Genomic DNA, 21767 nt, shown 5'->3' with positions numbered 1-21767 from the left:
TTACTGAAGTCCACATAAATTTGGCATTTGTCTGTTTGAATTTGAAAACTTACTAGTTTAATTTTTATTTATTTATTTATTTTAATATATCAGCATACAAAAGATCTGCCATGGTAGCAATTCAAAAATTTTTAACATTTGTAAACATTTTAAACATTTTAAAATTGTCTTTCCTCATTCAAAGTCTACTTTCATTTATATTCCACAAATCTATTTAAATTTAGTAAAAACAAAGTAAAAATTGCTTCTAGCATGTAAAAGCAATTACTCATGTCCCTCAGAACAGAGAAACACACAAGAATAAATAATACAACAACAACAACAACAAATTGTTTCTGTAATGCTTCTGCTTATTTTGGGGCTTACCAGAGAACCTTGATACTGTTGCCAAGATTGCTTCACTTTTGTGAAGCAAAATTAGTTGCAGTAATATCTATTAAAAAGAGAGAACATACGATTTAAGGAGTAATACATCTACAATAATAGTACAAAATGGCACTATTTACAAGAAAAGTAGAATTCAGATGGACTGTTTGTAGCCTGCAAGTCTTCAGCACTCTTCCAGTTCATCCAACACCAGGTACACATAATTTAATATGTTACCTTTAGTTAAAATTTTATGTACTTCTGTAAGGGGATGTGGAAGTCCTGAGTTATAGATTGGATCCCATTAGACAAGATCTCAATTTTTTCACATTCCTAATTTGTAGTGGAATAGTCACGCTTGTAGCAACAGCTCCTAGAACTTTTTCACTGATTTAACTATGCCTCAGTGCACAAAATAACTGTGGAGCAGATCTGAAATACTCTTATGTGTATGTATGCTTTTAGCAAGAATATATAGAATAAATAGCAAGAAGAATGTGGTTTAGAAGACGTAGTGTCATCTCAGTGCAATTTATAATTTAAATCTTTCTTTTTGAAGACATTAAAAAAAAACTGAGTCAGAAAATAATGTTTAAAGAAACCTATAAAAGAACAACTATTTTAAATCATAGACCTACAAAATTATTAAAGCGTTTAAATAATTAGAACTATGTAGTCCAGGTTATAGTGCCAGATGAAACTTGTTTTGAATAGTTGAACCCTTTTATGTGCTCTACCTGCAGACTCCCCAGAGTAGAGGAGTTTCTAGAATGAAGACTAATCAAAACAACTAGGACTATAGAATCCTAGAATCCTGGATACTGTGATGTACTACATCAGCCGCAAGCTTTTCTTCCTAGGCAAAACAGAATATCCAAGAATACCCTTTGTTGCCTAGAATTTGTTTGTCTTGACTCATTTTGAAATAGTCACTGAAATGTCTGAGTTCTAGGAAGGGGTGACTTCAATCTCCTGCTTCATTTAGGATGTGTAAAGAACTTACATCCACTACTGATTTTTGCACATAAAATCTGGTTAACTTTTTTTCTGCATTTAGAGTAAAAGGAAAAACTGTTTCGCTTTTTAATGTTTTTTCTCCATCTGAATCTTGTATCTAATGATGGTTTTGGGAGTTTAAAGTAGGATTTCATTTCAGGTAGCTGAGATTTCTAAATGAGGAACATTTTACTTTTATTTTTCTCTTAAAAATTAGTGAGAGTTTTGACTTTTTGGTTTAGTGCAAGTTGATGTCTTCTCTTTTAAATTTTTTTGTTTTTATTTTATTCTCATTTAGTGTTTTGATTTAATCTTTTCAATATGACTTAGATACTACTACTTTTTTTTTTCTACTTCTATTTTTTACTACTGCAGTGAAAGAATTAGTTCAAAACCAACCGCTGAAATAAATTTTAATTCTTAATTTTATAAATAGCTAACCTGCAATTCTGCAGGATAATCTGTATGAATGTGAAGGACATTTCTTTTTTGCTACACACGTCAGAGTCACATCCTAACTCTAGAGCAACTATAAACAAAATTAACCATAAATCTGAATCAGAATTATAATTTAAGTAACAATAATTCCCTTTATATGCAGGGAAATTTTACAGATGAATATAGCAATGAAAGAGATCATTAGTACTGAATGGACTTTTTTTTTTTAATTTAGTATTTAAGTAGTATTCTCTCTTTTTTTTTCTACTGGGCTTTTTACTTGTTTTATACAAAATTATAGGTAAATTTAGTGACTGTGTCTTAAAAGGGGAAAAAGGAAGTTAGGCTGACCAATCTGTAATTTCCTGGCTTCTCAATTCCAGGAAAATAATACTGAAAAATTATTTAACTCAGAGCAAGTTTCTATGTGAATACATGAACAAAAGCAGCTGAAATAAATAAACTTGTCAAAACGGTTTGCACAAAAAAAAAACCTGATTTTATGTTGCAGATACCAGGGCAGATTAATACAAAAGCAATAGATTTAATCTCCCTGATTCTATTAATGCTTCTGATATTGTTTCATATACTTTTCTCCCAAGAAAGCAAGAAATCACAGTCTAGATTAAATTATATGGCAAGCATATAGTTGGTTTAAAATAAGGGAAAAAAAAAGCTTCCAAATCTTTTTAAAAAAATTAGCTATGAATTGACAAGAAGGAAATATAGGTGAAGATTTTCAGAGAGATGCCTTTCACACACTACTTTTCAATAACTGTATTTTTCTAAAGAGAGGATGCTAGTGCATTTCATTTGCACACTAATACTGCCCTGGAGGGACAGAGTTAGAAGACAAAATGGTTTGATAAGTCAGATAAATAAAAAAGGGGGTGGGGACAGAGGGAAAGAGTAAAATACAGTTCAATAAAGGAAACGATGCAGAGAAATGCAAGCTTTTGTAAGAAGTTCTACAGCAAATGTTCCAAGTATTATAGAATATCATAAGCTAAAGTGATGGAATAGCATCACTACCAATAGCATCATGTTTTGGGGGAGAGAGAAGCACCGTGTATAGGTTTTCCGGTGGAAGGAAAAGGGAGGAGAGGAAGGGAGGGAAGGGAGGAGAGAGAGGAGAGGGAGGGAGGAGACTGGGAGAGGGGGAGAAGGGGAGAGGGGAAGAGGGGGAGAAGGGAGAGAAGGAGGGAGGGAGGGAGGGAGGAAGGAAAAGGAAGGAGGGAAAGGGAAGGAGGGAAAAGGAGGGAGGGAAAAGGAGGGAGGGAAAAGGAAGGAGGGAAAGGGAAGGAGGGAAGGAAGGAGGGAAGGAAGGAGGGAAGGAAGGAGGGAAGGAAGGAGGGAAGGAAGGAGGGAAGGAAGGAGGGAAGGAGGGAAGGAGGGAAGGAGGGAAGGAGGGAAGGAAGGAAGGAAGGAAGGAAGGAAGGAAGGAAGGAAGGAAGGAAGGAAGGAAGGAAGGAAGGAAGGAAGGAAGGAAGGAAGGAAGGAAGGAAGGAAGGAAGGAAGGAAGGAAGGAAGGAGAGGAAGGAAGGAAGGGAGGGAGAGAGGAAGGAAGGAAGGGAGGGAGAGAGGAAGGAAGGAAGGAAGGAAGGAAGGAAGGAAGGAAGGAAGGAAGGAAGGAAGGAAGGAAGGAAGGAAGGAAGGAAGGAAGGAAGGAAGGAAGGAAGGAAGGAAGGAAGGAAGGAAGGAAGGAAGGAAGGAAGGAAGGAAGGAAGGAAGGAAGGAAGGAAGGAAGGGAGAGAGGGAGGAAGGAAGGAAGGGAGAGAGGGAGGAAGGAAGGAAGGGAGAGAGGGAGGAAGGAAGGGAGAGAGGGAGGAAGGAAGGAAGGAAGGAAGGAAGGAAGGAAGGAAGGAAGGAAGGAAGGAAGGAAGGAAGGAAGGAAGGAAGGAAGGAAGGAAGGAAGGAAGGAAGGAAGGAAGGAAAAGGAAGGAAAAGGAAGGAAGGAAAAGGAAGGAAAAGGAAGGAAAAGGAAGGAAAAGGAAGGAAGGAAAAGGAAGGAAGGAAAAGGCTAATCAGGGTTGAGGAGTGTTTGTAGTCAACAGCATACCAATGGTACTTCAAAGACCTGTCTTGTATACTTAGGTGTTCTAGCTCTTCCAGAATATGACTGTAAAGAATTTTCAGTATGTTGTAGTACCCAGATGTCTAGAATTTATTGTGAATCAATAGATATTTCATAATTTTCTTTAATTAAAAGAGAAAAATAGAGATTGCGTAGGCAGTCTGGGATTCCACATAGGCATTCCACTCAGAATGTTTGCAGTTTTATGATTTACCATTTTCCATTCCATTTTTCTATTTCTCGGTGTGTTCTGCCAAGTTGAAAAAAAAAATGTGTATGTTTGGAACGGTCCAAAATACTGGTAGCAGGTAGTGAGGTGATAATATTTGCACTACTGTCAAAATAAGGTATACTGAAATACTACTGAAAAGATGAATTTGTTTCAAAGTAAGGAATGTTTTTATAGAATAAGTCAGTTGTGTAGATGGAACTTGAGATGTAATTAGAAAAGAAGAAAGAAAAAGCAAAATACTCACATTTTCCTGAATGACTTTGATTTCTTAGTTGATGCTGGTCCCTTCCACCTAAATTTTATTGTTTGAACCAGTTTTTATCCAGAGTTAAACCAGACCATCTTAAAATGGTGTTTGAGCACTTTTTCCCTTGAGGAATCCTTTCCATTGCCTAAAAACTGAATGTTTCCTATTCAGCTCGATAGAGCCAGGCATTCAGATCTGTCAACTGCTACCAGTATGTCCATGTGGAAGGACAGGATCAGCCTATTCTACATCTTTATATGCCCAAATGCTTAGTTCTGTAGGCTGGTGACTCTGTACTATATCATACACTAAGGTTCCAAAACTGGTACATGGCCCTTAGCTGCTGTAATATTCAGAGCACAAACATATTATTTTTACCGTAATGTCTTATGCATGCAAAAAAGACGCTGCAGATTTTATCCTACTGAAAAATCTTGTGAGCAAAGTAAACTGGAACTTCAGCCTAGAACAAGTTAGACATCATTCATCTTTCTGTATCAATTACATGATTTCACTTTATTACAATGTCCTCCATGAAAGAAGCTTTTCTTTGCTAGGTTGTAGAATGAATGTAAAGCTATGGGATCATCAAATTCAAACCCTTATTAACACTTGCCAAACACATCCTATGAGAATTTTTCTAAAGTAATTCGGTTTCAGCCTCCAAGTATTTTTCAGTTTTACATCGCATTTCTAAAGAAGAGCTCTGTCACTGACTTACCTAAGAAACTATTTTAATTGTAGCACTAATCTAAACTTGTATTATTTAATTTTCCTTGCCATCCTTTTTTATTTCCTAGAAGAACTGTCCTAATTAAAGAAGCCAAACTCTTGCATTGGTAGTTCTCTTCCCTTGACTATAGTAATGTCCTTTATCTGCCATCATTCCATTTGTAATACATCTTATCAGATGATCAGAATATAAGCATTGTTTCAGATGCTGTCTCATTGGCATCTTGGATCTAAAAAAAGATATTAAAATCTTTCCTGATGAAAACATCTCTGGTGGTAAGTACTTCATTTGTACCTTTATTTACATGGTCCCTTTATATCACAACCTTACCAGAATTATTATGACTCCTTGCAATGAATATTGTGTAGGAACCATGTGCTGGTTCCTTTCCAATTTTGAAAAAGATGTCATCTAGTATGGTTTGACTGCACATAGCTCTTTGAGTCTCAATGACACCTCAGGTGTGGTAGTTCCTGTTTCCATACCTTCAATCCCACTGACCAGCTGTCTTGCTCCCTCTGCTCGTTTCCCTCAATTTCCTACTACAAATTAAGAAATAAGCACTGTAATTCTGCACTGTACCTGTTTCTTTGCTAATTGCTATCTCAACCTTACTGCATAATTTGTTTGATTTTTTTCCCCTCGTTGTTCTTGTCTTAGTATTTTGCTAAAGGTTGGTTTCCTTTTCAAAGCTCTGTTTCACTTGTGGGTATTTCTTTTATCTCTGTGCTTCGTGGTATGTAAGGCCCTTATCTTATCTCTGATCAGTCCTTTCTTTTTTTTTTAATTCTTTGTAGGAGTCTGCTTTTTCTTTGTGTTCTTCTTGAGATAGTTATTCATCCAAATACTCTTGGAATTCTCTGCCTCTTCCTATCTCTACTAGAAGCATCTCCTTGAGGGCAGGTTCTAATCTGAAGAAATGCCAGATCTCACTGATATTCATGAGGCTCCTGAACTCTTCGGTACAGTTTCCTTCATTAACTAGTTGCTTCCTTGACTAGTTCCCTTAATTGCCCAAGGCTTAAAGGCTTAAATGTTTAAAGACTGAGATCCTCACATTCAGTCTTGCTTTTGTTCATCCTTCCAAATTAAAAAAAAAAATCAATTCTCATCAATGGGAACTAAAGAGAGCCTCTGCTAGGGCCGCAGAGCCATCGAAGTAGAACACTGAGTTGAGAAAGAGAACAGTTCCCTGACTTCTTGGCCAGTGGGGTTTACTACAGAGGTAGCTTGGCTCTTGCTTCTCATTTCAAATCAGAAGTGCCAAATAATATGCATGCAAAGTTTAAAAAAGCAAACAAACAAAAAACCAAGACTCATGGTTGGCACAGTATGGTGAGATGCTCAAAGGTATAGCAGTAATTCAAAGTGAGAAATCATTGTAGATGAAAACAGATTGTGTCCTGGTGTTATCTGAATGAATGTCTCCATCGCTTTAATTTGCTCCTTTTTTTTTACTGGTGGCTCATTATCCCTCACATCTAGATAAAGGCATTGGATTGATTTAGAGCCAAAGTAAGTAAGGATAAAATTACCCAAACTATATATGTATATATATAGCATTCTTAAGGTATATATTCAGAAAGAAATAACAAAACCAAGCACAGTTTTTAAGGGTCTGAACCTCACAAAGCAACCTGGCTAGTAGACTGCACGCAACTACAGTTCAGACCCTTGGTGTCACACAGGCAATTTGAAAGAAGTGACCAATGTTCTGACCAAAAAAAAAAAAAAAATGGGGGGGAGGGGGGGGAAGTCAGTGCCGGGATAGAAATGATTTAGAACCCAAAACCTGGCATGCTTAACACGCCTCTGTTTGGTGGACCCAGACCAGCGGTGGGGGTCTCCTGCTCGCCCCGAGCCCCAGCACCAAAGGCCGCATCCCGGGGCGCGGGGCGGGAAGGGCGGCCCTGCCCGCCGCTCCGGCTCCACCTGCGGCCCCGCCGCCCCGCGGGGACCGGGGCGATCTCGGCGCCCGCCCCCGGCGCGGGCCCGCGGCAGCGGGAGGGAGGGAGGCCCCGTCCCGCCCCTGCCGCCTCGCGTCCCCCGCACCGCGGCCAGCTCTAAAACCTCCCTCTCCTACTTGGCAGGGATTTTTGCGCTCCTCTTAGTCCATCTCGGTACATTTTTTTTTTCTGGCCGTAGTTATTGTTAATTGTTGATTATTTAATTCTTCTTTTTTTAATCGGGAAATTCAACGCGGGTCTACTTTTCTTTTCTTTTCTTTTTTGGGGAGGAGAGGGAGAAAATCCCAAATCAACTTTTTTCTTTCTTTCTTTTTAAATCTTTGTCCCCTCGTTGGAGAGAGAGAGAAGGGGGGATGCAACGTGGACCCCGCGGCTGGTCTCACCGCGTCCTGCTGAAGGCTTCCGCGGCAGGGCAGGAGAGAAGAAAGAGCTTCGCCTGCTGAAGCCCTCCCGAGAAGAGGGAGCGGAGCAGAGGGACGGGCGCCCGCAGCCCCCGGCCGCCGAGCGCCGCTCACAGAAAGCGGTGCAGGAGCGAAGGCGCCCTTTTCCCTTCCCCCTGTGCCCTCCTCGTGCTCCGTTTTCCATCGGGCCAGCTGCAAGGATGGGCAGACGGCCGTGGCTCTGCGTGCAGCCCTGTTTCCTATGGCTGGGCTGCGTAGCGCTCTGCGCGCACGGAGCAGCCGCGCAACAAAAGCAGCAGCCGCAGCAGCGGCAGCAGGTCCGCCCTGCAGGAGGAGCGGGCGGCAGCTACGCGGCCGCCGAGTATCGGGAGCCCGGGGCAGGCAGCGCCGCCGCCCGCGTCCGCCGCCGAGGACAGCACGACGTGCTGCGCGGGTAGGAAACGCCGCGCGGAGCCTCTCACCGCAGCCTCGCGCCGCGCGGCTCCCCCGCCTGCGCGCCGCTCCCGCGCCTTTCGTGTTTGCCCCGCGCACACGCTGTGTTCTCGGCCAGGTTACGAGCGAGGAAAGGGAGCTACCTAAATTCCGCGTTTTGTCCGCAGCTGTGAAACAGAGCCCTTGAGACAGCACGACTGCAGTCAAAGCGGTCATTTATTTGCATGTAGCAGAGTATGAGCATAAGTTAACAAATACCCCCGTTTCTTATTTGAGTATCTTAGTGAAAAATATTACAATATGAAGTAACTTTGACATAAGCTTTGCTTTGGGTATTAAGTGTTGTGTTTAATTATTTTCTGCTGAGAAACTATGCAGAAAATGTGTTTTCTCCATGGTGTGGTGAGTTTGGGGTGATTTAAAATAGTATATTCGTCTTTATGGCCAGACATCCCTCTTGCCTTGTGTCATTGCAGTAGAAAGCCATTTTTTTAGTAAGACTTTTGAGAGTATATATGAATGCAGAGCCAAACTCAGCCCTTGTGTATCGTCATTAGTTCCACCAGGGATGAATGTGGCCTATTGTTGCCTGTCCTGCCTCCCCTCTTTAAACAGTTAAACTAATATAAAATAAAATGGCTTAGAACTTCTTAAACTAGAGAAAGACTTTGTTCCTCTGGGAAGGAGGAGTTTTTTTAAGGGATCTTTGCAATACCATTTTGTCTGTTTCATGTGGCTAGTAGATTTTTTCCCTCTTGTCTATTTGAAACTTCGGATTCTGTTTATGTTGACTTACATTTTTGTATGCTTGTTTATTTGTGTGTCTGTGTGACAGGCCAAATGTGTGTGGCTCTAGATTCCATTCATACTGTTGCCCTGGATGGAAAACGCTCCCTGGAGGAAATCAGTGTATTGTTCGTAAGTGTCTGACTTTTAAGTTTTACTGTCCTAGGAGTAATAATAAAAGTAAATATTCTTCTTCTTTGTGTTACTGCTCTATTTACCATGAGAAAAGAGAATTCATCTTGTAATTAAGTAGTCTTTTGGATTATTAAAAAAAAAAGAAAAAAGAAAAAAAAGGAAAAAGGAAATGATAGGTGTACTGGCCCACATTTCCTGTAACTGGAAGATTGGCATATTCTTGTATTTTGTTTGGTGTGTTTGTTTAGTTAAAAAGTTGAGGAGTGGGAAGTAAAAATCTTTCCATTAATCAAATAATCAACAAAATTAACAGGAGAAAAAACTGAAGCATTTTGGTACAAAGAAAATGAGATCTGAAGTTTGATGAAACTTCTGTGGTAGTCTTAGAACTACAATCAAATGGAAAAGTTTTTCACATCTGGGGTGCTTACCTGTCATTTTTAGTTGTGTTTTAATAGCTACAAAGCATGTAGACTGTGATTACTGCCTGGTCATAATAAACACTGTGCTGACAGATCTGGCTGTTGACATGGCTTGGCAAGAAAGTGAAATCTACTGAATACCCCACTTAGAAAACTTTGTCTACCTAGAAAGGAAACATAAAATTACGTTAGAATTTCTACCTATAAAAGCTATTCTGCATGCATGCATGCTTTTTATATTACTTGAATTTTAGTGCAAGACAATACTTATTTATCTTATCCTTTCTCCATTTCTTTTCTAGTATATTCAACTTGGGAATTTAGTTTCTAAATTATACTGCCTTTTGAATAAGCAGTTAAATTCTTTAAAATTTGTTTGATGAAATATTACAGACATCCCAGACTAACCTAGGGAAGGAATGAGAGGAAAGCCAAAATTTGCTTAACCTAGAGGTGACTGTTGGCCTCTGCACATCTCTTCCTTTTACATGGCAAAATAAGCCTTGCTAATACTCCTTGTGATTGTATTAGGTATCTCTTTTCATCTAAGGTTGACCTTGGTATTTCCAAGCCTCTGCTTGGAATATGGCTATGGAATATGGAGTAGGATGGCAGTATTAAAACCACTGTGGAGTAATAGGAACCCCTCAGAATGTACAATTCTATGTTTATCCTATCTTCCATATTTACTCAGCCCTGGTGAGGCCACATCTGGAGTACTTCACTGTAGAGCCTCTGAGTTTTTAAATGGATTTGTGTCGCCTAAATATTCCACTAGTATGTAACAGGCTTTTCAAATTCAGCAAGATATCTAACTTGTTGGAAATCAGGGAGAAAGAGTGATTTAGGGGCTTTTGAAAATCCTATTAATCATCTTTAAATACTGTCTCATAATGCCTGAGAAAGAGATTGTGCTCAGATTTCTCCCCATCTGGAATAACCTTTGACTTGCTATTAATTTGTGTGCCCAAGGACACCATTTTTATCCCTTTTAAAATAGTGGAGCTTAGTGGTAGTTCTCTCAACAGCTTCAAAAGTGAGTAATTTGGCCAAAACAACAGTGAGATTGGTTTAGATGTTTTCCAAATTCTGCTTAACATGAATGTCTAAGAGCATGAAATTCTATGCTCATGTGAAACTTTCATTAAGAGGATGGTTCTTCTAGAGTTGTTTTACCAGATAAAGCCTCCAGCAGAGGATGATTGATGGCCAAGTTAGGAAACTTCTCAATGAGATGATTAATATAGATTGTAATTGATGATTTAAAGTATTATTTCATGGAGTGATGTCTGAGAACTAGTAGTAGATCAACAAGATTCCATTCTTACTTTATAGTGTTTTGAGCTGATGAGGTGATAACAACTGCAGGTGGTCTTATGACTGAAAGCATCAGTTATCTAAAACACAAGGTCTGCCTGAGTTTACTTTTTTCCCTTAAACAAAATAAACTGTACTGGAAGAAGCATGTTTTAAGTATACATGTGTTGTAGGACTTTCTGTTGATAAAAGAGTTCTGCTCCAACAGATAATGAACCGACAAAAGCATGTAATGTAGCCCTCATATGAATCAGGAGATTTCAGTCCATCCTAGGAGGAACTGGGTAGTGACATAAGGGAAATAACACCAATTCTCTGTGTTTGTCTTGTGCTCCAAATCAGATTCCAGTCTCTTGCTTTTGAGTCAGCTAAGGGAAAATCATTTCACATCTGTCAGCAATATGTCTAATTTCAGCTAAATAGTAAAGCCGCTCAAACCTCTTTTGCCATTAGCATTTAGGAGGTAGTCATTGAGAAATTTAATGACAAATGTAGGAGATCCATGTTGCATCTTTTTGATGCCCTTGATAAATCCCTGTAGCATTTACCAAAGTTCCTCTTTGATAAAGAAAATAGGACATTCAATTTCAGGGAGTTTACAAAATCTTGTCTAGTTTTATCATGTTCAGCATCAGTAAAAGAGCTTCTGGTTTAGTGAGGAAAGAATGAAAAGGAGCATGGAAATTTTGAAGGACACATATTTAAACTTCTCTAATGGAACAAAATGGTTGCTTCCATGTGAGAGGCAGATCTCATTTACTTTTTCTAAGTCAGAAGTAGGGTGTGAGCATTATGGGAACGGTGTTGTCTCTGTTTGGTTAGTGGACAGGTATTTTAAGAACTTGGCATTTTCTTGGCAATTTTTCTACAGGAGGAATTTGTTTCTCTTGTGACAACCAGAATCTGAGGAGATGCACTTTGAAATTATTTAATTCTCTTAAAACTCCAGAGTTATTCACAAAGGAACTGTGCTTCTTGCTTTTCCATGTGCTTCTTGCACGATGCATATGTTAGAGAATCCTCTGAGTTGTACCGATTCTTGAAGCTCTCAGTGTGTTTTGGAGCATAATCCACCAGATTACTTAGATGTGCTCATTGGATCTCATTCAGAGTAAGGATTTAGCACTTAACTCTTTCCTGGCCATGTAATTGCTTTCTACACTGGAACTCCCTAGGAAGGGAGCGAGGAGGGAAGGTGCTGCACAAGGCATTGAATGACGGCAGAATAGCACACGCATTGGGCATGCATTACGTGCTGTGGAGAGGCTTCCCTGAGAACTTGATAAAACCAGCATCTAAATTATAATGAGGAAATATTTGAGTACAGAAAACTGTATTTAGGGAAACTGCACAAAATCTGTCAAGCCCTGCATTTGGACATTGACTTACCTCAGGACAACTTTGTCTACATGATGGTTAATCTTGGGGGAAAAGAAAAAAAAAAAGCCTCTTAAAATATTTCTAAAATAGCCATAAAAAAAAAAAAAAGCTGTGCTGTAAACTGAGATTTAAGAGTCGTACTGTATATATTCATTCAAAACTCAGATTCTTGCTAATGTTTTATATAGAGCTTGTGATCTAAAATCTGTAATTTTAAAACTTTTACATTGCCTAACAGCTGACATTTCTAATTAAGAATGGAGTAAATTACCTGTTTTTAAACCATATTCCGCTTCTCTTTAAATATACCACAGATACCAACTGTACTAAAATTCAGTTTGCTTTACCTAACTTACTACTTCTGCATGTATCTGTTAGATGTCTCTATTAGATGTGAACTAAGGATTTTTTGTTTTCTTTTGAATTGTATAGTCTTTTGTTTTTTAAAGAGAAGCTGTTAACTTTTTTTTTCCTAGGACTTATAAATGAGGGCATTGTTAGTCATTGTCTTTTTACATGTGTTCTTGCTCAGCGATTTGTAGAAATAGCTGTGGTGATGGATTTTGCTCCCGGCCTAACATGTGTACTTGTGCAAGTGGACAAATATCACCTACCTGTGGATCAAAATCTAGTAAGACTTACTATGTTTCTTTTCATCAGAGATTTATTTTTAAGTAACTTTCTTTATGTTTCCACTTAAAGATAACATCTTTGTAAAAACTTTTTTAAAAAACTTGCCATTATTGCATCCATATGTGCAATCTATATTTTAATATACCCATATAAGATATGCCACTGTTAGAGATTAATATCCACATGTGCATGCCTACTCTTTGTGACAGAAAGAAAAAAATGTTTAAGGAAGTAATCCTGTTTAAATATATGCATGTAAATAGCTTATGTATGGGTATTATCTGTGTTTGCTTCCTGGTACGTAATTCACATTTTAACGTGTGTATCTCTGTCTGGGTTCTGCCATAGCGCAAAAGTGCAGTATCAGGTGCATGAACGGTGGTACTTGTTCAGATGATCAGTGTCAGTGCCAGAAGGGCTACATTGGAACTTACTGCGGGCAGCGTAAGTAACTTTCTTGTCACTTATCAACAGAGCAGTGTAAACTCAAGGCATTTTGTTTGTTTGTTTGTTTGCTTTTTTTTTTTTTGTTTTGTTTTGTATTTGAATGAGTAATAGAAGTGCTTCAGTTCAAGCTTTTGGATGCTTTTTGGGGTTTGACAGGCAAGCTAAGAAGCCAGTTATTTGCATAGCTCTATCTATCACAGGACAGTGTTACAAAGTATGCACATTTAATTAACAATAAAATGACTAAAGACCGCAGAGATGAAGGAAGACTGAAGGACTTAGCATATTTGTAGGGCAACTAGTTACTAATTATCTGAGAAAGTAATTGCTTGTGATAGTCTGAAAGAAAAATACGGAAATAAAGGTGGCCTTGCAAAGAACATACAGACCATGTAGAACATCTTTTTGTCTGAGTCATTTTCACAGACCCTGGAGAGAGAGAGAGGTCTTGTCTGGATTTATTTCTATCATGATGAAATTCACTCAAATTTTAAATAATAACTGAAACTCTAAATTGTGAGTATAGTAACAACCAGATTTACTTTTAAGTGCTGCTAGACCTTTTCTGCTCATTTTAAAGGGTAAGGTCAAAACCAGAATGGTTTCAGCCCCTGTGAATAAAGGAGGTTTTGAGGTTTGAATCTTTAAACATTGACCCTAAACCTGCTCAAACTCTCATAATTGTTGTAAGTGTATAAAATAGTTAATGCTTCAAGTATGATTGAGAATTTGAATTTTAGATGCAGTATGGATTTTAGCATCTGAAAAAAATATAAATACGTTTTTGTTTATTTTACTAAAATGATTTTTTTTCTTGAATCTACTATAGCTAAACTCAAAAAATTCAAGTGTCCTGCCTATTAATTTAGTAATGTAAGAAGTATCTTTTTTCATACATAAGACTTGAATTATCAGGAAAATATAATTCATTTTTACAGTTCTTGATACAAAGTAAGGCTTTATCGCGTTTCCAGATAACAGCATGTTTTTATGGTTCCCATTGCCCTACATGAAGGAATGTATGCTTTTTTTTTTTTTTCTTCCATTTTGAAGGCTTTATCATCGCTATTTTCCTGACTTTTTCCATGCTGAGTGCTCAAATACTTTATAAGCCCCATTTTTAATGTGGGGAGACCTGATTAGTAAAGCAACCTAGAATCTTTTAGACAAAAAGACTCTTTGCTGTTGCTCAGATCAACTTAAAGAGAGTGGAACCATCTTTTAGGTGAGACACATTGGTTTGTAATTTATTCTAATTCTGAACAAGGCTGCCTGGAAGCAAAGAGCCTGAAGATAGATAGAATTGATTAGAGAACTTCTAAAAATTATTTTTTTTTCAAAATAACCAAAGAAATTTGTTTCTCTTTCTCTCCTAGAGGCTTCGTGAAAATTCTTTTTGACATAAAAAGTAAAATTTTGCCTAAAGGAATAGGTGCAATATCATCTCCGTTTTGCAAGGAAGTTAGGAATTACTCTGTTAAAGTATACAAATTCACAAAATTTTAGTGCCTTTTGAAGGGTACTGGATGCTTAATTCACACCACAGACAAATAATATGTGTTAATTCACAGGACTATAGGAGACAGTTATCATTTGTATCTGTATATACCGTCTGTCTACACCAAGAAAATGTTTTGGTTAGAATCTTTTAGGAAAGGTAGTTTATGATGGTACTTAAAGGTATGCTAAATTGGTGATTCTTTACCCTTGCCCTAAACACCCCTTCTTCTGGCCAGCAGTATCTATTGAGAACTGAATTATGTGTGTATGGTTTGCCTGTTAGAATTCATGTACACTGTGCCATTTTTATTCTCCTTTCTTGATTGGTTTGCTGTTGTTGTGACTGAGTAGCTTTAACAAAAATTAAATGTATGCTTGAGTTTATAGTTTTGGATTTCAGTGGCAGATACAAATGCTTATGATTGTGATTAGGGGTGTACAACTGTCTAATTTTTCTTGCAAGCAGCTGTTTAATTCATCATATTCACCAAAGCTTCTTAGCAGATGCTTAGCTTAAGTGTATTTTTAAACAGGTGCAACTGCTACTGGAATTTGACCTTAAGAGTCATTATTGTTGCTGATGTATATTGCTGGTGGATAAGGAGACCAGTTTAATCTTAAGGTCCAGAAAGAGTTAGAGCACTTGAGGAAAAAAATGATTTGTGAATACCACATTCAAAAATCTTTGAAATGTCATAATGAAATTAACTTTTTCTTTTTTTCTTTCCCTGCCTGATAGCTGTCTGTGAAAGTGGCTGCCAGAATGGGGGACGATGCATTGGTCCTAATCGCTGTGCATGTGTCTATGGATTTACTGGTCCTCAGTGTGAAAGAGGTAACAGAAATGCAAAGAAAGGAAGTTATGTCTAGGTGTGCTGTAAAATAGTGTGTGCTGCACACAGATATTTTGTGCACTGCATTTTCCAGCAGAGTAAATAGGCTTCCGGCAAGCCATTTATTATTTAGATTTTTAGATAATGTCTTCTGGCAGCAACAGGTCAGATTGACAAGTAAAAGAGATGCCACAGTTGATAGGAAGTTGAACTAGTTTAGGCTGTGTATTCTGTTTGTGTGATAGGTAATGTGTGTAAAAATGCTCTCAATTATTTGGGCAAAATTACTCATTGCATTAGAATTACATAAGTGTAGCCAAAAGAAGAATTGTTTTTTGTTTCACATAATGCCATTTTCTCAAGAGAATCTTGAGAAGTTATCTTTCTGGCTAATTGTATCTTAGAGGAGCAAGTAAGAGAAGAGCTAGGGGGAGAGAACCTATTACCACTATACCTGAGATCAGTTCCTAGAACCATTCCTATTTCGGAAACAATTTTAAACATGGCTTTACTTAAATTGCTTTTTTATGAATGATGGGTTAAATTAGTATATGATTTTAAAATTTTATTGAAAAATGTCAGCCTTCTTTATTATGAGCATACAGATACGGACAAAGTCGCTTTTAATTACTTTTTTTTTAATATTGATAGGTCTACCATACAAATATTCAAGGTACTATGTCCATATGTAATGATTTAGAATAAATCTGATGTAACTCTCAAAAAATTTTGCTTCTTGCTTTTCTGTAGTTTGAAACCAGGAGTACTTCAGAAAAACAGCAGTCTAGAACCACTCAACATTACATACAGAATGTATTAGAATGTCTAATTAGAATGGATTTTTAACAAATAGATAAAGCGTGGATTGTTTTCAAAACAATAGTAAGAATTGTATGTCCTTTAGTATGTAGCTGTCACACATAATCAATGCTGATTCTGAAGAGTTTAGCAGAAATAGTATTCTTTGCCTTTCTCCAGTTTGGTGCATTTGCAAGTATAGGTTCTGATCCAAAAGGATCCTGAAGAACAGAGTGATAGGGTGTGAAATGTGGAATACAAGTGTACATTGTTATTTTACTCTGTTAAAATATTCAGATTGTCAGTATCTAAAAAATGAGGCTCATTTACATTAACAGAAAACAAAATGTAGCATCTTCATCTAACATCACATTCTTATTTCACATCAGCAGTGGAAAAGACATCCAGTCAGAGTGGAAATAGACTTCTTAGAATTATAGAATATTTTAAGTTGAAAGGGGCTTCCAGAGACATTTAGTCCAACCCATGCTCAAATCAGGTCTGGTCAGACCAGGTTTCTTAGGGCCATCTCCAGTTGAGTCTTGAACTGCTCCATGCATGGCAGTTCCACAACCTCTCTGGCCACCTGTTCCTGTGTTTGCCCACCCTTAAGATAAAACATTTTCTCTGATTCCTATTCAGAATCTTTCATGTTTAAACTCATGTGAGTTGTCTCTTGTCCTATTGTTGTGATCCTCCAAGAAGAATCTACCTCCTTTTTTCCATAGTTTTCAACAGCAAAAAAAGTAATCTCTTCTCATGGCTTGACAAACTGATTTCTGTGAGCTTCTCTTCACAGGTCAACTAACTTGTGAGTCATAGTCATATATATATGAGCCGTAGTTGTAGTCCCAGACCAGCTTGGTGGTTCTCCATAGACTTGCCTTAGTATGTCCATATATATTTTCTTCTTTTTGATGAGAGAGTCCCAATCAGGACACAGTACTCAAGATGCAGTCTTGAAGGTACAAAGTAGAGGGGAAGGATCATTTCTCTTGACCTGCTGCCTGCCCCCTTATTGATTCAGTTCAGGATGCATTTGGCTGCCTTTGCTGCAATGACTCGTTGCCTATTTGTGTTTTACTTGCTCTCTGTGAAGGCCTCCATAATCCTTTACCGGAGAGCTGCTTTCTAGGTGGTGGACGCCAGTCTATATTGTTGCAAATGGGGGTCCCATTCCAGATGCTAGACTTTTCATTTGCTTTTGCTAAACCTTATGATGATGGTCCTGTCAGCCCACTTCTGTGACTTGCCCTAGTCCCTCTGAATAGCATCCCTGCCTTCTTGCATGTTCGCTGCTACCCCCAATTCGGCATCCTCTGCTAGCTTGCGAAGGGTGCACTCATCCAGATTGTTAATGAAGACAAATAGTCATTGGCAGTGGTCTTAATCCCTAAGAGACTGCACTAGCTTGGCTTTGCAGCACTGCTCACAACTCTTTGAGCCCAGCCAATTTCCATTGACTGTATTCACTTATCCAGCCTCCATCTTCCCCATCACAGTCTCTCTATGTGAGATTGTGTCATAATCACAGAATGGTTAAGGTTAAGGAAGGGACCTTAAGGAAGGAGATCATCTGGTCCAATTCTCTCTGCTCCAACGGGGACACCTAGATAACATGACACAGGATGGCATCCAGGCTGGTTTGGAAGATCTCCAGATAAGAAGAATCTACATCTCTGGGCAGCCTGTTCCAGGGCTCTGTCACCCTCACAGGAAAGACATTCTTCCTCATATGGAGAGGGAACTTCTGGTGTTTTAATTTATACACGTTACCCTTTGTCCTGTCACTGGCCACCACTGAGGAGAGTTTGCCCCCATCTTCTCTACATCTTCCCTTTGGGTTATTTATACATATTGATAAGATGTCCTCTCAATGTTCTGTTCTCTAGGCTAAGCAGGCCCAGCTTGCTTAGTCTTTCCTCATACAATAGATTCTTCAGTCCCTTAATCACCTCTGTTGCTCTACGCTGGACCCTCCCTAGAAGTTCCACGTCCTCTTGCACACCTTGTTAAAGTCAAGATGTTTGACATCCAGTGTTCTTTCCTTGTCTAGAGCACATGTCAACCTCACTACTTTCTATCCAGAGGCAACAAGACATGATTTTTTCTTTTTACTTTGCCCCCAAACACTTTTTTGTACTTCGTGCTCTTGGAAATGGCTCCTGAAGTGAATCCCATATAAGTTCTGTGTTTCAAATTCTGCTCTGAGATAGAGTGTGCCAACTAATATAAAAATTGTGAAAGTATCTTACATCATTTTAGATATTTATTGATTGTGAAAATGAAAACAAATTTCCACGATGATGAAGGAAATAAGTAAATTAATCAGACTCTTGGGGAAGCAGGAATTCCCGATTGCAGTTTCAGGCTTGTTTTGAATACCCACTAGATGTCACAAGCAACAGAGAAATGTAAAGGATGAATTTGATTCTTTGTCTCTAATTGCTTGTTGCTTTCATTCTTAAAACCAGTTATAGACTTCTGTTCATTACTGTTAAGTTAGTTTTGCTATCATCCAGCCTATTCTTTGCGGTATCTTCTTGCAAGTTGAACTGAAGGGTCAATTCTCATATGTTTTGGTTAATGTGGAAAGAAATATCAGTCTGTTAGAAAGTTTGGTAATATTTTACAGCTGTTTCATGAAATCTCTCTCAGCTTGATAAAATGGTACCTGCCTTCTAGCCAGCATGTCTGTGCATTTAGGATGGATTTTTAGAGGATTCTGAAGGGGTTGGATAACATTAAGCTCTTTTGCAGTTTAAACTTAGCTCAAATGGAGAAGGACTCTGGTTATGATGATGGATCATCATGATGGAGTTTTTATTAGGATGACTGTTCTTGAAACATTTCTGTTTCTAAGAGATTCTGGTACTTATAGGTACTGCAACTGCATTTTTGCTGTTTTACAAATAAAAACATTTCAGTCTTTCTTTGCAATTCATTATGAAACTTTAGAGAATTCAAGCTTCCTACTTGATTTGAAGGCCAGTATTTTGGCACCCATACTCTTTAGTTATCTTTGCAAGACTTAGAGGTAGCTTACAGAAACCTGATACATAAAGTGTTACAGTAATATGAGCTTTAAGTTGCATTATATGATTATTTGAAGACTGAGTTATTTTAATTAGGTTAGGTTTGAGGTAATAGGTCGGATTTGCTTCTGTTACCATTACAGAAATACTACAGCTCTTACAACCATGGTCAGAAGTTTTGTAAAGTTTTGCCTAGTCTTTTAGGCTAGATCCTCAGCTTGATCCTAATATCAAGATATTAAAGATGTATTAAATGAATGAAGAAAGATGTGTGAGGTCAGCAAAGTTCTGGCTTTGTGATCCTTATACAACTTCAGTTACAGTCATAATTCATGCTTATTCTGCAATAAAATATCATGACGTGAATTGGTAATATACAGTGGCAAACTATTCATACGTATTTTTAACTTATTAGACATTTTTTAAATAATGAGGAAGCCAAATGAGGGCAAGGTTTTACGATTTTGTAAAATAATTTGTGCATATTTGATAATGTGCTTGTCAGGTTAAATAGCAAAAGTGTACCATGTTGTAACACTAATGTCTCAATGTGATAACCTTGTAGTGAAGGATTAATTTTTCTACTGCTACTAATGAAAATATTTTTGAAACAAATAAGCAGCTTCTCTGTTTTTCACACATCCCTAAGTCCCAGTTTTTGTTGTTGTTATTGTTGCTTTTGTTTGTCTTTTATGTGTAAATTGCTCAATAGACAGAAGCTAACACATCAGATTACAAGATTTGGTAAGGCTTCATTTTTTTTTTCCCTATGGTCAGTCTTCTATTTTTTGCTCTGCAGTCAGTTCTCTTACTGCCTTTTTATGGAGATGACTGCAAGCTTGAGTGTCTCTGTAAAGCATTTCTTTTATAATAATTGGAAATGTGTATTTTATATATTTTACATGAGCTGAAATACTTGAAAAACCTTTAGAAGTTATCTTAAATGGTTATTCTGTTAATAGTAGTTTAATCTATACTTTTAGGCTAGCAAGTTTGTTTTACAAGATTTAAAAGGCACTGATTTCCTTATCTATTTATAGCAATAGGTGCCTCATTTTACTTGACAGTAAAAAGGGCTTGTATAGTTTAATTTTAAACTGAGTTTAGTAGTGCTTTATTAAAAGGCTATATGCAACTTCCCTTGCAAGCCACTTTAGAGTTATAAAAGATTTTGTTTTCTTTTGTCCTGTTTTACCTTGCTATGTTTTAAATGCATGTTTTTTATTGTTCTGTAAATTAAGTTATTTTAAATTAGGTATTTTCTCCCTAATATAGAACATATGTAGCTTTCCTTCAGATTGGCCTCCCAGACTCAGCTATATGATAAAACGTGACTGCTTGTTCAGCTATCAGGGCTCCTAGCAGACTAATTTCCGGGCTGGAGACAGGAGGCTGAGCAGTTACTAATGACTGACATGATTACAGTATTTAACTTGAGACTTGCTGCTGGTTTAACAAGAAAGCAGAACACCTTTCAAGTGCCTGCCTTACTTCTTCTCATACATATGTACATACATACATATATATATGCATATATATTTAAGAGTTCATATAGATATAAGGGTTCATTTCGTATGAACTTTTGCATTTCTTTTCAAATATGGTCTTGTGGTCAGCTTCTCATCTTTGATTTGTAAACACACAAGATTCAATAATTTGATTCCTTCATCCTATGCAGAAGGAGAAAGAACTACATTGCTTGCTCTGTTCGGAGTATTTTATTGGCTGACTTACTTATAAAATATGGTGGGAATCAAAGGGTCTGGAATGAGTAGAAATGCATATAGGACTTGGGAAGACCATCCTTTAGAAAAAAGAGGAACATTAGAGGAACAAAAAAGTGTAAGTTTGAGCAGGTGAGAAAGAGCGAAAAAAAAAAAAGTAGAAATACAATAACTGAATAAAAGGCAAGAACTTTTGAAAGGGGGGAGCCTTTAGCTTTTTTTTCAGGAAAACAACTGTTAATCTAACTTGCCTCAACATTATTGTTGGTATTCCAAGGAAGAGAGTTGGCACATTTCCTCTTGGTTGTCAGAATTTTGGCATTTCTGTCTGTCATAGGAGCTGAGTGACTCTCCTCATAATAGGTGAAGGAAATCAGTGACTCTGAAACTGCCCCTACACGATTCTTACAGGTTTCATAGGTAAGGATCTCTGCAAGGGCAGTTAACTAACTAACCCTAACTAAATAACCATTCTCTGTACACGGCAGTATTTCTGCAATGCCTACAGGAATGTGGCCTGAACAATTTAAATGTTCCTTGAAGAGTCCCAGACAGAGCAAGTGAAGGGGCTCCATTGCTAGAGAAACAGGATGTTGTAGAGGAGAGTGAATGTGGAGGGAATCCGGACATGATGGTGTGGGGCAGAGGATGCAACTGAAATACAGGTTTGTTACATGGCATAAGAAAATATATGTGTGACATCACTGTCTCCATCTGACTCCCTCCCCCTGCAGGCAAAACATCAGTGATCTTATAGACATAAATTCAACAGAGGGGAAAAAAGATTTTCTTCCAGATTGGAAGAGGCTGGAGAAGTTAAGTAGCAAAGAGAAACAGGCAAGGGGAAACAAAAAGCATATTCATGGAAAGT

The 21767-nt window shown here is 37.9% G+C and overlaps 1 protein-coding gene across 3 annotated transcripts in view; it reads left to right on the top strand.

Moving 5' to 3' along the window:
- Positions 1 to 7654: 7654 nt before the first annotated feature.
- The window catches only part of FBN2 (fibrillin 2), a 152688-nt gene continuing 138575 nt past the window's right edge, over positions 7655 to 21767 (top strand). For all 3 annotated transcript variants that reach the window (XM_088532677.1, XM_088532676.1, XM_088532675.1), the window contains exons 1-5: positions 7655 to 7887; positions 8722 to 8804; positions 12459 to 12557; positions 12908 to 13003; positions 15246 to 15341. In XM_088532677.1, the coding sequence (XP_088388803.1) occupies positions 7655 to 7887; positions 8722 to 8804; positions 12459 to 12557; positions 12908 to 13003; positions 15246 to 15341 (607 nt within the window). The remainder of the gene's footprint in view (positions 7888 to 8721; positions 8805 to 12458; positions 12558 to 12907; positions 13004 to 15245; positions 15342 to 21767) is intronic.

Source organism: Tinamus guttatus, unplaced genomic scaffold (assembly GCF_059628265.1).
Source record: "Tinamus guttatus ecotype Peru unplaced genomic scaffold, ASM5962826v1 Tinamus_guttatus_pri_ptg000464l, whole genome shotgun sequence".
Taxonomy (NCBI): Eukaryota; Metazoa; Chordata; class Aves; order Tinamiformes; family Tinamidae; genus Tinamus; species Tinamus guttatus.
This window is presented reverse-complemented; position numbering and strand designations above follow the sequence as displayed.